Raw genomic sequence first — 13,277 nt, 5'->3', positions numbered from 1 at the left:
TTAAAAAGAGAAGCTCAGCTTCACCTGAAAATGGAAAACCAGAGAGAGATGCCAAGAACAATGCCTAAAATCAGGTGGCAGAACTAGTCTGTCAGCAAACCTCATATTCCCCTGCTCCACTGCTCCAAAGAGCACAGAGAAGCCAAGTGAGTGCTAGCTGCCAATGCCCAGGTACTCCACTACTGCCAGCCTCCACAACACAGCCACTGTACCACACCTCTGCTATCCCAGGAGCTCCACTCTGCTACATGCACCACCACCACTGCCATCTGCTGCTTCACGTCACCAGCTCTTCAGAGTCCAAGTCCACAGGGAGTGGATCAGACCAAAAGAACCTATGGCAAGTGACAAAGAGGCTGAAAGTGAATGTCTGGCATTTTAAGTGAAGAAATTCTTAAAAGGTAATAAATACTCATTTTAGCCACTTTGGCATTAGAACAAAACACTGCATTCATCTAACTAAGGCCCTAATTCAGATTCTATGTTCACTATAACCATTCTGATTAGGATTTGGAGTTCGACAGTGCAACCCAAAGGGAGAAAAGGCACTGGTCCTACCAAAACAAGCATTCCAGTAGATGTGATAGTTCCATGTCTCGAGGTAAACTTAAAAACTGGCATTCTTGTTTCATAGATCAACCTCATGAATTTGGTTAAGAAAGTCTGCTTAGACTGAAGGTTGCTGGAGGGGAGGGGGGAAGTCAGAGGATGGGGTGGCTAGTGATGGGACACTGGGAAGGGTACCTGTTGTGGTTGAGGGCTGTGTTACATAAGACTGCTGAATCACAGACCTGTATCCCTGAAATGAATAATACATCATATGTGAATAATTTAAAAAACAATAATTGAATAGATACTATTTACATTAAAAAAAGAAAGTCTGATTAGAAAAACAAATATTCTCAGGGTACTGACAAAATCTGAGCCTTCAAAAAGTGAAACACTAACAAACATTCCATTGAGCATTTCACACATGCCAGATACTATTCCAAGCACTTTATATGGAAAAACTGATTTTTCCTAACAACCTTATAAATTGGATACTATTCTCCCCATTTAATATCAGAGGAAACTGAGACATAGATTAAAGTAAAATTGTCTAAGAATACTCAGCTCATAAAATAAAAAGTCCAGAATTTGAACCCAAGCACTGTCACTCCATACTTAAACTTTTGTCAACTCCACAAAGTGAATCCCCAACTAATGAGGCCTGCTGGCTTGGTGGTTGTGCTCACTGCAATATTTTTGGTGGGTTATGGACTGGCAAGAAGACACGGTCCTATATCCTTCATTTGAAAGTTAAATTCTTGGATTAATTAGCTGCAGACTCAATCTTATTGGAACAGAGCTGCCCACACACACAGTAAGAACAGATGAAGCATCTAAGAGAGGCTTTGCTAGGCTTCCAGGTTCTGTAACTGCAGCTGCTGGCAACACTGTCCACACAAGGTCATCTTTACTGGACTCAGAGTTGTATTATGCCATAAACTTGTATTTATATTCGGAAATCATGCCCACATTCAGAAGGAATTTATACAAACAATATATATTAAGACAGTCATTCCAAAATGGGTTGCACAAGACTTTCTAACGAAAGTACAGGAAGAAAAGTGAAAACTCTTATTCCATATTTGTTGTTGTTGTTGTTTTTAAGATTTTTTATTTATTTATTTGACAGAGAGAGAAATCACAAGTAGGCAGAAGTAGGCAGAGAGGCAGGCAGATAGAGAGGGAGAAGCTGGCTCCCTGCTCAGCAGAAAGCCTGATGTGGGGCTCCATCCCAGGACCCTAGGATCATGACCTAAGCCAAAGGCAGAGGCTTAACCCACTGAGCCACCCAGGTGCCCCCATAATTATTTTTAATCTTAAAACATAAGAATTATGCTTTGTCAATATTAACCGTACAGACTAAGGATGATCCCCTTTCTGAGTCTGTCAGATGTTTCCACATCAACTACCACATACAAGATGTCCTGAGGGTAGAGGGGGAACTCCACAGTGTCTGAGGGAGAACATCAGTGTTTGAAGTCACTCATTTGCTTTTAGGATACTAGGATGTATTGCAGTTAAATGAACTTATATATCATGGTTTTTATTTTTTTACCAACCAAACCAAACCTCACCACACAGATAAAATGATTTTAAGGGATTCTTGCAAATAAGTAAACAAAAATAAAAAAATAATCCTCATGGATTGAGGATAATATTAAAATTACAAACAAAAATAAATAATAGTAAAATAACAAAGTTGACCCTTCTATTCTCAGTATAACTTTTTATAAGCTACAGTACAGGGTAAAAAATAATCTAATTGCTTCAAACAATAACTTGACCAAAAAAATTCAAAATTATCAAGAGACTACTTAAAATATGGGTTTACATTTATTATTAACAATGAATTGCAGCCTTAGTGTGTCCTGTGCCTTGGTATATTAAATCAGAGTCAGCAAATATTTTCTCAAGGCCCGGAGTAAATATTTTAGGCTCACAGGCCATATATTTTTTTTAAGCTTTATTTATTTATTTGAGAGAGAGAGAGAGCATGCGCAGGTACATGCTTCAGTGGAGGGGCAGAGGGAGAGAATCTCAAGCAGACTCCCACCTGAGTGCTGAGCCAGACTCTGGGCTCAATCTCATGGCCCTGAGATCATAACCCAAGCTGAAATCAATAGGCCCATGCCCAGGGGCGCCAGGGTGGCTCAGCTGGTTAAACGTCTACCCAAATCAGGCTCCCTGATCAGTGGGTAGTCTGCTTCTCCCTCTGTTTCTGCTGCTCCCCCAGCTTGTGCTTTCTCCTCCCTCCCTCTGGCTCTCTCTCTCAAATAAATAAATAAAATCTGGAAAAAAAAAAAAAAGAAAGAAAGAAAGGAAGGAAGGAAGGAAGGAAGGAAGGAAGGAAGGAAGGAAGAAAAGAGCCCCAGGCCTAACCAACTAAGCTATTTGGGTGCCCAGGATATATATTTTCTATTATAACTGAATTACTTTGCCATTAGAGTATAAAAGTACCCATAGGTGATATGTAAACAAATGAATATGGATGTGTGCCAATAAAACTTTATTTATACAAGTAGGCATAGCTTGTTGACCCTTGTATTAAATAATGAAATAAAGCCATTATTATTAAAAACAGATCTAAAAATCAAATCTAGAGATAAACCTCTATATATTTTCTGTGATGTTTAAAGTCCAGAGAAAACCCAATCTATTTAAGAAGCCTCTTCATAGGTTTCCTGCTTAATAGTGAAAAACAAAAGGCACATATCATTGTGAAACACTATTTCCTTCTTGCTGCAGTAAAAAATGAGGTTAAATGGTACATGAAAAGCAATATTTTTCTATTTTTCAAACTGCATTCATTTGTTAGCAAATGCTGTTTGAACAACATATATAAAATATTTCCAGGGTGCCTGGGTGGCTCAGTCAGTTAAGCACTCACCTTTGGCTCAGGTCATGATCTCAGGGTCATGGGATTGAGCCCCACACTGGGCTCCCTGCTCAGTGGGGAGTCTGCTTCTCCCTCTGCTTCTGATGCTCCCCTTGCTTGTGCTCTCTCTTTCTCTCTCTCCCTGGCTCTTTCTCTCAAATAAATAAATAAAATCTTTAAAAAATTAAAAATTAAAAATTAAATATTTCCTAGGATTTAAGAAAATATTACAAATTATGGAGCATAGGAGATTTGCTATACAGTAGGATATAAGTTTTCTTCACGTGCCAGTTAAAGGATTCTGTCGAGACATTCTGTTAAACAGTGAAATGTGAAAGGAACTTTCTCTTAAGGGCCACTAAACGGAAAATGTACAAGAGAAAAAAAATCTTCTACAGTGTAAGATTTATGTTGTTAAAATAAAATTCTGGGGCGCCTGGGTAGCTCAGTCCTTTGAGCACCTGCCTTCGGCTCAGGTCATGATCTCTGGGTCCTGAGATTGAGCCCCAGCTTCAGACTCCCTGCTCAGCAGGGAGAGCAGAGAGTCTGCTTCTCCCTCTCCCTCTCCCCACCCCTTCTGCTCCTGCTTGGTCTCTCTCTTTGTCTCAAATAAATAAATAAAAATTTAAAAAATAAAGTTCTATTTTAAAAATAAGTAATTTTTATTTTAAAATAATTTAAAAAATAAGATTCTCTCTCTCCCTCTAAAAATAGTAATAATAATAATAATAATACCTTTAAAATGTAGTAGTACCATTTACTATTGTGTCAAAAATACATTAAATCCTGGGGCAAGGGGAGAGATATAGGATCGCCAGAAGGAAACTTACAGACTACTATAGAAAAAATAACTGTAAAGCTCTAGCTAAATGGAAGGACATATCACATTTGTGAACTGGAAGACTACACCTAGTTAAGATGTCAGTCCTCCCAAATTAAAACACAGATTCAATGCAAACCCAGTCAAATTTCCAGTAAGTTTTTTTTCTTAGCAGAAATTGACAAACTGATTCTAAATTTCATCTAGCAATACAAAGGACCAAGAACAGTCAAGGCAGTCCTGAAGAACAAGCTGATAGACTTACACTACCAAATATCAACACCCATTATAATAATAATAAAGACAGTGTGGACTTGGTGCAAGGGTACAAAATGACCAACGGAATACAACAGAGAATCTGAAACAGGCCCACACATAATGGTCACTTGGCTTATAACAAAGATGACACTATAGTACAGAAAGGAAAGAATAATACTTTCAATAAATGGTGTTAGATCAACTGGATATCCAAGTGTGGGTGAGGGATGGGGGGATATACCTTCACTACCTCACACCATACCCAAAAAAAGTAACTTCACATCACTGCAGATCTGTGTGAAAGTAATGAAAGAATAAAGCTTATAAGTGAGAAAATAGAAGAACAGTTTCCTGATCTTGGAATAGGCAAAGTTTTCTTTAAAAGAACACAAAAGGGCTAAACATAAAAGAAAAAGTTGATAAACTGAGAAAAGATATTCACAATATAGAACTTGTATGTTCCAGAATACATAAAGAACTCCGACAAACAAATAAAATGACAAGCAACACAATAAAAAGCGGGGGCAGAAAACCTGAGCACTTCACGGAATAATAAATCCAGAAAGTGTGTGTGTGTATGGATATAGATATGATCAATGTGTATATATGCCATATATACACACATACAGTCTAGACTTATATACATATATTTATTTGCCATATGTATATATTATTCATATATGTATCAATAAAAAGATCCTCTACTTCATCAATCATTGGGGAAACACAAATTAAAACCACTTGCAGTAATACTACACACTAATCAAAAGGGCTCGAATTAAAAAAATAGGCAAATAGTAGGTGTCGAAAACAATGTCCAACAACTAGAACTCTCACATACAGCTTGTGGGGCTGTGTATTAGTATCTATTGCTACACAACAAAACTAAGTTGCTTAAAACAATAAACACTTATTATCACAGTTTCTGAGAGTCAGGGATCAGCAAGCGCCTTAAAAGGTGGTTCTGGCTCAGAGTTCTCAGAAAGGTTCATGAAGGGCTATTGTCGCTGAAGACTTGACTAGGTCTGGAGGATCTACTTCCAAGATGGCTCACTCACACTCCTTGCAAATCAGTGCTGGAGGTTAATCAAGGAAGCCTCAGTTCTTCTCCATGTGGGCTTTTCCCTAGGCTGTTTGAGAGCCTCCACAATATATTGGTGGGCTTCCCCTAGAGTGAGTGATCCAAGAGACAGACAGACAAACTCTTATGACCTTGTCTCTGAAGTCATGTACCATCGCTTTTAGTTTACTCTATTTGTTGGATTCAAGTTACCAACTTAGTCAAGAAGAGGGGAATTGGCTCTACCTCTTGATAGGATGAGTATCAAACATTTGTGGACATATTTTAAAAACAAATACACCCACTTTGGCAAAGAAGGTGACAGAACCCACTGTGGAGCACATGTATCTTACCAAGGCCTGCAAGTGCTAACCTCCTCTTGCTCATGCTGATTATAGCATGACCTCATCAACGTAATGATTATGATTATGACTAGGAGTATGACAAGGAGTACAGGAGTGGAAGTGTTTATGCAGCCCTGAGCAAAACCAGAAAGGTATACTGAATCTGCTCCACTGGACTGACTGAGATAGAAAAGAATGCATTCACCAAATCAATGTCCACATATTAACGTGCTCTAACAAAGATGCCACACGCACGCCAGCAGTCATAATTAGGGCTATTCAGATGAACTGCTGAAATCACATTCCCTAGGATCCATCCAGTTTTGTAGGAAGTCAGACCAATGAATTAAATGTCAATATAATAGGGACGACCATTATTGTATTCTTAAGATACTTAAGAGTAGCACTAATCTCCACCGTCCCTCACAGAATGTGGTATTGGTTTTGACTCAGGATCACCGGGGGGCGGGGGGGGAGCAGACAGCAATTGAAAAGGCTTCCACTTGCCCTTCCCTACTATGAGAGCTCTTATTTGACAGGTCAAGGATCTGATGTGGGTGCTACTCCCAACTCTTAGGTAGGTCCATCCCAAGCATATATTTCAGGATAGAAGAAATGACTACCTGGTAGATCTGTGAGATAATTCTACTTCTAAAAAAGCATCATAAGACAATAATAAGATAAATATATACTAGCATTATACTAAGTGAAAGAAGCCAGACATGATTCCATTTAAATGAAATGTCCAGAACAGGCAAATCCACAGAAACAGAAAGTGGGTTGTCAAGGGCTAGAGAATAGGGAATGACTGATTAACGGGTAATGGGGTTTCATTTTAGGATGATGAAATGTTCTGGAATTAAGATCGTGGTGATGGTTGCTCAACATTGTTGGAAGAAAAAAAGCACTGAACTGTACACTTTAAAGTGGCACATTTTATGTTCAGTATTTTATCTTAAAAAAAATAAAAAAACAAAAACAATACTGAATGGCTGTTAGCTGTGTGGTGAGCTGGCTGATGTATGAGGGCAATTTACAAAACAGAATCCAGCTCACAGCTCTATACACTCTAGCACATGGAGCCCTTGCAAAATGCTGAGGATACAACTATAATTCACCATTCACATTAACCAGTACATTATAACGTGACTCCTTCCTGTTCTCTGAGTCTCTATTTAAATTCAAAAAGCTTGGGGCACCTGGGTGGTTCAGTGGGTTAAACCTCTGCCTTCGGCTCAGGTCATGATCTCAGGGTCCTGGGATCGAGCCCCGCATCGGGCTCTCTGCTCAGCAGGGAGCCTGCTTCCCCCTCCCCTCTCTCTGCCTCCATCTCTGCCTACTTGTGATCTCTGTCTGTCAAATAAATAAAAATCTTAAAAAATAATAATAAATTTGAAAGGCTTGGGGCTTCTTCAAGAAAAGCAGTTTGGGGGCCTAGGTAGCTCAGTTGATTAAGCAACTGCCTTCAGCTCAGGTCATGATCCCGGAGTCCCAGGATCGAGTCCAGCATCCAGGTTCCCAGCTCCATGGGGAGTCTGCTTCTCTACCTCTGACCTCCTCCCCTCTCATGCTCTCTCTCACTCTCTCTCTCAAATAAATAAATAAAAGCTTTTAAAAAAAAAAAAAGAAAGAAAGAAAAGCAGGTTGCTGTCAGGGCTAACTAAGCAAGGTCCTTGGCTTCTTCAGCTCCAGGCAGTAACTGGCTCTGGTACTTACCTCACTTTCCCTGACTGGAGGAAACGATCTCTTCTACAGAAGTCCAGAAAGATAGGAAGAAAGGATTCAAGAACTATCACACAACAAACAAATATTTAGTGGATAAACTGTCCAGAAGTTTTCAAATTCTGCTCTGCACACCGCCCCTCTCACCCAAGTTCCTTGGTAATACTTGGTTCTTCAAGCACAGCAGCTCTATTTGATTGAGTTTTAAGTACTGGAAACAGGCTTCTTTTTTTTGTAGTGAACATCTGTGAATTTTGCTCATCTATCTCCCCATCTCCCAAACCCTTCTTCATGTAAATGCACCTTGATCTTCCCTTAACGGACCACTCTTACCTGCTCTCAGCCCACATGGCTCCAGGGAGCTGTCCCTAACCCCTGGGTTCCCTGAGTAGAAAGAACGTAACTGTTGGCCAATGAAAGTCCCGCATTCTTCTGTGATTACTTTAGGGTGGACACATGACCCAAGCCAAAATCGTACCCTAGGCTGCCAGCACCATCAGGAAAGAGGTATTATCTTTCAATAGCGGTTACTTAGCTAGTAGAATGCACACCCAAAGCTGATACTATCTTTGCCACTGCAAGGGTGGAGCCTGCCTAAGAATGACACCGAAACAAAGAAAAGCAGAGCCAAAGGAAGAGAGATTAGGTCCAAATGACATCATTCAAGCCCCTTGCTGTTTTTGATCTTGCTGTTTCTAAAGGTAAATAGACTTCTAGCCTCTTACTTACTTCAAGTCACTAAGTCCCTCTCTTGCTTAAGTCAGATGGAGTTGTAGTTCTGTCACTCACAAAAAGACAGCATCACAATAAATGTAAAATTTGTGAAAAACAGGGGAGCCTGGGTGGCTCAGTGGGTTAAGCCACTGCCTTCGGCTCAGGTCATGATCTCGGGATCCTGGGATCAAGTCCTGCATCCAGCTCTTTGCTCAGCAGGGAGCCTGCTTCTCCCTCTCCCACTGCCCGCCTCTCTGCCTACTTGTGATCTCTCTCTGTCAAATAAATAAATAAAATATTTAAAATATATATGTAAAAAAAGAATAAAAAAAAAAGAAAGTGAAAAGTCTATCTACAGAATGGGAAGGAATATTTGCAAATCATATTATCTGATAAGGGTCTAATATTCAGAATATATATAGAATTCTAACAACTCAACAACTGAAAGCCAATCTAATTTTAAATGGACAAAGGATTTGTCATTTAATGTCACTGAACAGACATTTCTCCAAGGATGCACACGGCCAACAAATACATGAAAAGATGCTCTACATCATTCATCATTAGGGGAATGCAAATCAAAGCCACAATGAGGGGTGACTGGCTGGCTCAGTCAGTACAGCATGTGACTCTTGATCTTGGGGCACTAAGTTTGAGCCCCAAGCCGGGGAGTAGATTGTACTTAAATTTTTTTTAAATCCTTTAAAAATATTAACATAACATGATAAAAAATAAAATCCTTTAAAAAAAAATACTCAGTTTAAAAAGTTTAAAAAAACATACCCACTGAGGTGGCTCAGTGGGTTAAGCCTCTGCTTTCGGCTCGGGTCATGATCTCAGGGTCCTGGAATAGAGCCCCACATCAGGCTCTCTGCTCAGCAGGGAGCCTGCTTCCCCCTCTCTCTCTCTGCCGGCCTCTCTGCCTACTTGTGATCTCTATGTCGAATAAATAAATAAAATCTTAAAAAAAAAAAAAAATACACGGACACCATGTCCCACTCACTAGAATAGTTGTAATTAAGACAAAATGAATGAAAAATAACTAGTATCAGCAAAGGAACTGAAAAATGGAACCCTTAGACACTGCTGATAGGAATGTAAAATGGTGCAGCTGCTGTGGAAAAAAGTTCAGGTGGTTCCTAAAATAGTGGAATATAGAATTATGCTTTAATCACAATTCTACTCCTAGGTCCTGTATGTAGCCAAAACAATTAAAAACTGGTACTCAGGGGCACCTGGTTGGCTCAGCCAGTAGAGCATACTACTCTTGATTTCAGGGTCATGAATTTGACCCCTACATTGGGCATGGTGCCTACTTAAAAAAAAAAAAAACTGGTACTCAAACAAGTACATGTACATGCGTGTCTGTCTATCACCACACTACTGAGAGCCAAAAGGTGGAAACAGCCCACGGGTCTAGTGTCTATCACCAGATGAATGGACAAACAACTGTGGGGTGGGGTGTGTGTGTATATTCTAGTATCATATGATATAATACCAGCCATAAAAAGGCATGAAGTTTTCTGATATATACTACAACAAGGATGAAACTTATGAACATTATGCTAAGTAAAATGAGCCACACACAAAAGGAAAAATACTGTATGATCCTATATAAAACACAGGAAATATGAAATATCTAGAATAAGCAAACTCATAGAGACAGAACATAGATTAGAATTTAACAGGAGCTGAGGGGAGGTTATTGCTTAATGGGTACAGAGTTTCTTTTGGGATGACGAAAAAGTTTTGGAAACAAAGAATGGGGATGTTTGTATAACACGGTGAATGTAATTATTGCCACAGAATTACGTATTTTAAAATGCTTAAAATGGCAAATTATATGTTATATATTTTACCACAATGAAAAAGCTTTTAAAGAAAATGAGGTACTGATAAATGCTACAATGTGGACAAAACTTCAAATTATTATGCTAAGTTAAAGACACAGGGTGCCTGGGTGGCTCAGTTGGTTAAGCATCTGCTCAGGCCATGATCCTGATCCCAAGATCCTGGGATAGAGCCCCGCATGGGGTTCCAAGCTCAGTGGGGAGTCTGCTTCCCCTCTGCCCCTTCCCCTGCTCCTGTTCATTCTCTTTCTCTGTCTCTCTCTGTCACACACGCACCTGTGCAAAAATAAATAAAATCTTTATAAAAATTAAAAAATAAAGAAGTTAGACACAAAAGGTTACATATTGTATGATTCCATTTATATGAGATCCCCAGAATAATTAAATCCACAGAGAGAATGTAGATTGATGGCTGCCAGGGGTAAGGGGAAATGGGAAGAAACTGCTGAATAGGTAGGTGCTTTACTCTGCAGTAGTAGAAATGTTCTGGAACTGAATAGAGATGGTGGGGGCATAAAACTGTGAATGCACTGGATGCCACTGAACTGTTCAATTTACAGCGGTTAACTTCATAATGATACAACCTTCACCTCAATAAATTTTTTAAGTACATGAGAGAATTCAGGGAATCATCTGGAGCAATAGGAATTACAGCTAAGAGGCAGGGAAAGCAACAGCAAGGAGCCCCAGCAAGGAGGCTGAGAGTCATCCAGGAGCAGCAGGAAGAAGCAACTTGAGGCCGCCCTAACCCAACACCTCCCTGCATCAGTGAGGGGTAGCTAAAGCTACTATAACTAAGAGACCCCCGTTCACAGTAGATTAAATCAAAGAGAAGTTCACTTCTCTCGCATATAACAGTTTAGCAGTGAGCAGTCTGTGGCACAGAGTGGAACTTTGCCATCCTCACTCAATGTGACACTTCCATCTCTGGGACCAAAAAGTGCTGTAGCTCTCATCATCCCCCAGCTGGCAGGAAGGAAAAAGGACAAGAGAAACATTCAGCCAGTACTTTTAAGCACATGACCCCAAAAGTGGCAGATATGCCACTTCCACTTAGATTCCACTAGTTTGAACTTGGGCATCCGGCCACAAGAAGTTGCAAAGAGTTACAAAAAGTTGATATACGCCCAGCTAAAACTCAAGTGCTCTGTCATTAAAAAAAGAATGAGAGAGTCAATATTGGCAAAGACAACTAACAGTCTCTGCCATTTATAGTCACTTCAGATACTCTTTATTTTTTTATTACTTTTCTAATGAAAGAACTAATTTCTTTTTTTTTTTTAATTTATGTATTTGACAGAGAGATCACAAGTAGGCAGAGAGGCAGACAGAGAGGGGGAAGCAGGCTCCCTGCTGAGCAGAGAGCCTGATGCGGGGCTCGATCCCAGGACCCTGGAATCATGACCTGAGGCGAAGGCAGAGGCTTTAACCCACCGAGCCACCCAGCCGCCCTACGTTCTTAGTTTTTGGTCAAGTCCAGGAAAGGCTCTGTGATTTTCCTGAGACTCCACTCCTCCCTCATGTATCTCAACTCAGACACATAATCCAGATCCTTATGGTTTCCAGCAAACATTTGCCTCAAGTCCCTAGGCTGTCATAGTCTATCTAGACTTTCCTGGCCTTAGCTCTCCTGGGAACACAGGGCACAGTGACCAGAAGCAAATTTGACTATCTACCCCTTATTTGACACTTTTCAAGGCCTCTGCATTGCCAAAGGAATAAAGTTTCAAATCCTTAACAGGACATACAAGGCTCTCTACAATCTGAGATCTGCTTGTCTCCCTAGCCTCATCTCCTAAATATGTTGCCCTAAAATTCTTTCCTCTCACTACGCTTCCTTTGCTACTTGTGCCTGCTCAAACATACTATTTTCTTTCTCTCACCCTGGGAACAGTACTGTTACCCCCCTACACTTTTCCATGGGCTTACCTTACCCTGCGGAAAGTTCTCAACCTATTTTCATTATTTCCTGTGAACAGCTCTGATTCCACTCTCATTTTACTCTGGGGACCACTCTGATGTACACTTCACTATCACTATTCTCTGGACATGTCACTGACCATGTCATACACCATGATGACTTTTTTCCACTTCTTCCTATTCTGCTCCTGTCATGTCACTGAGAACAATCTTACCCTGAACACAGCTGCTTCTGCTCCATGTGTCTGGGTCTCTTTCAAGTCCAAGTCTTCACCAGGCCCCTCACCCCAAACTTACTGGCCCCTGGGTTTAGAGTAGTCAAAATCACGGAGACAGAAAGTGGAATGATAACTGCCAGGGGCCTGGGGACAGGTGCACCAGGAAAAGGGAGTTAGTGTTTAATGGGTCTAAGTTTCCGTCTTACAAGATGAAAAGCATCCTGGAGATGCATGGTGGTGATGGTTTCACAACACCATAAATGTATTTAATACCATCAAACTGTACACTTAAAAATGGTTAAAATGGTAAATTTTATGTTATATGTATTTTGACACAATAAAAAAAAATGGTAACAGGTACGGAGACTTAGGAGAGAGAGAGTGCATATCCCAGTGGCAGGGTGGTGGGGGGGCAGTTTGCATCCCAATCTTATTCTCCCTCGCCTTCTTTTCTGACAGTGACACACTTCTATTAAGATCGCATCTGAATTCAGCCTCATTTTACCCTAAAGAGAGTTCAGACACTAGCCCCATTTTACTCTAGGAACAGCTCTGACTAATCACCACACTAATCACCACCCCATAAAAAGTCACACTCCAGTACACCCTGGATGTGGCTGACACTCTGAGCTTGGCTGACATTAAACCTCAGGAAAGAAGAGCGATGTGAGGTAACCAGCCTGAAGTAACTCTAATGTTATTCCAAACTGTGGGAAGAAGGTCCTTCCCAGGGAGGGGAGAAGAAAATTTTCCTTAAATCATCACAAACCCAGAAGGGGTTCCCTTTCTGTGTGTACAAGCCAAAGGTGTGTCAAATGGCACACGGGAAGATCGCACCCAGAGCCCTCTTTCCAGGCACGTTGTCAGTTTCCAGCTGCGGCCGCATCCCGGGTATCAGTGTGTTCCCATGGGAGCCAATGAACAATGCCCAATGCAGGACACTCAGA

The 13,277-nt window shown here is 40.6% G+C and overlaps 1 protein-coding gene across 6 annotated transcripts in view; it reads right to left on the bottom strand.

Moving 5' to 3' along the window:
* STIM1 (stromal interaction molecule 1) overlaps nt 1-13,277 on the bottom strand; it is a 185,198-nt gene that overhangs the window by 122,545 nt on the left and 49,376 nt on the right. Inside the window, exon 1 of one of the 6 annotated variants that reach the window (XM_032853260.1) lies at nt 218-284. The exons of the other annotated variants lie outside the window; for them this stretch is intronic. Coding sequence (XP_032709151.1) covers nt 218-269 — 52 coding nt within the window. The 5' untranslated portion in view covers nt 270-284. Of the gene's footprint in view, nt 1-217; nt 285-13,277 lie in introns of those variants that run through there. 6 annotated transcript variants of the gene reach the window in all.

This window comes from Lontra canadensis, unplaced genomic scaffold, assembly GCF_010015895.1.
Source record: "Lontra canadensis isolate GAN:19392208 unplaced genomic scaffold, GSC_riverotter_1.0 scaffold7, whole genome shotgun sequence".
Taxonomy (NCBI): domain Eukaryota; kingdom Metazoa; phylum Chordata; class Mammalia; order Carnivora; family Mustelidae; genus Lontra; species Lontra canadensis.
Note: the sequence above shows the minus strand (reverse complement) of the source record. Positions and strands in the feature narration are given on the sequence as shown.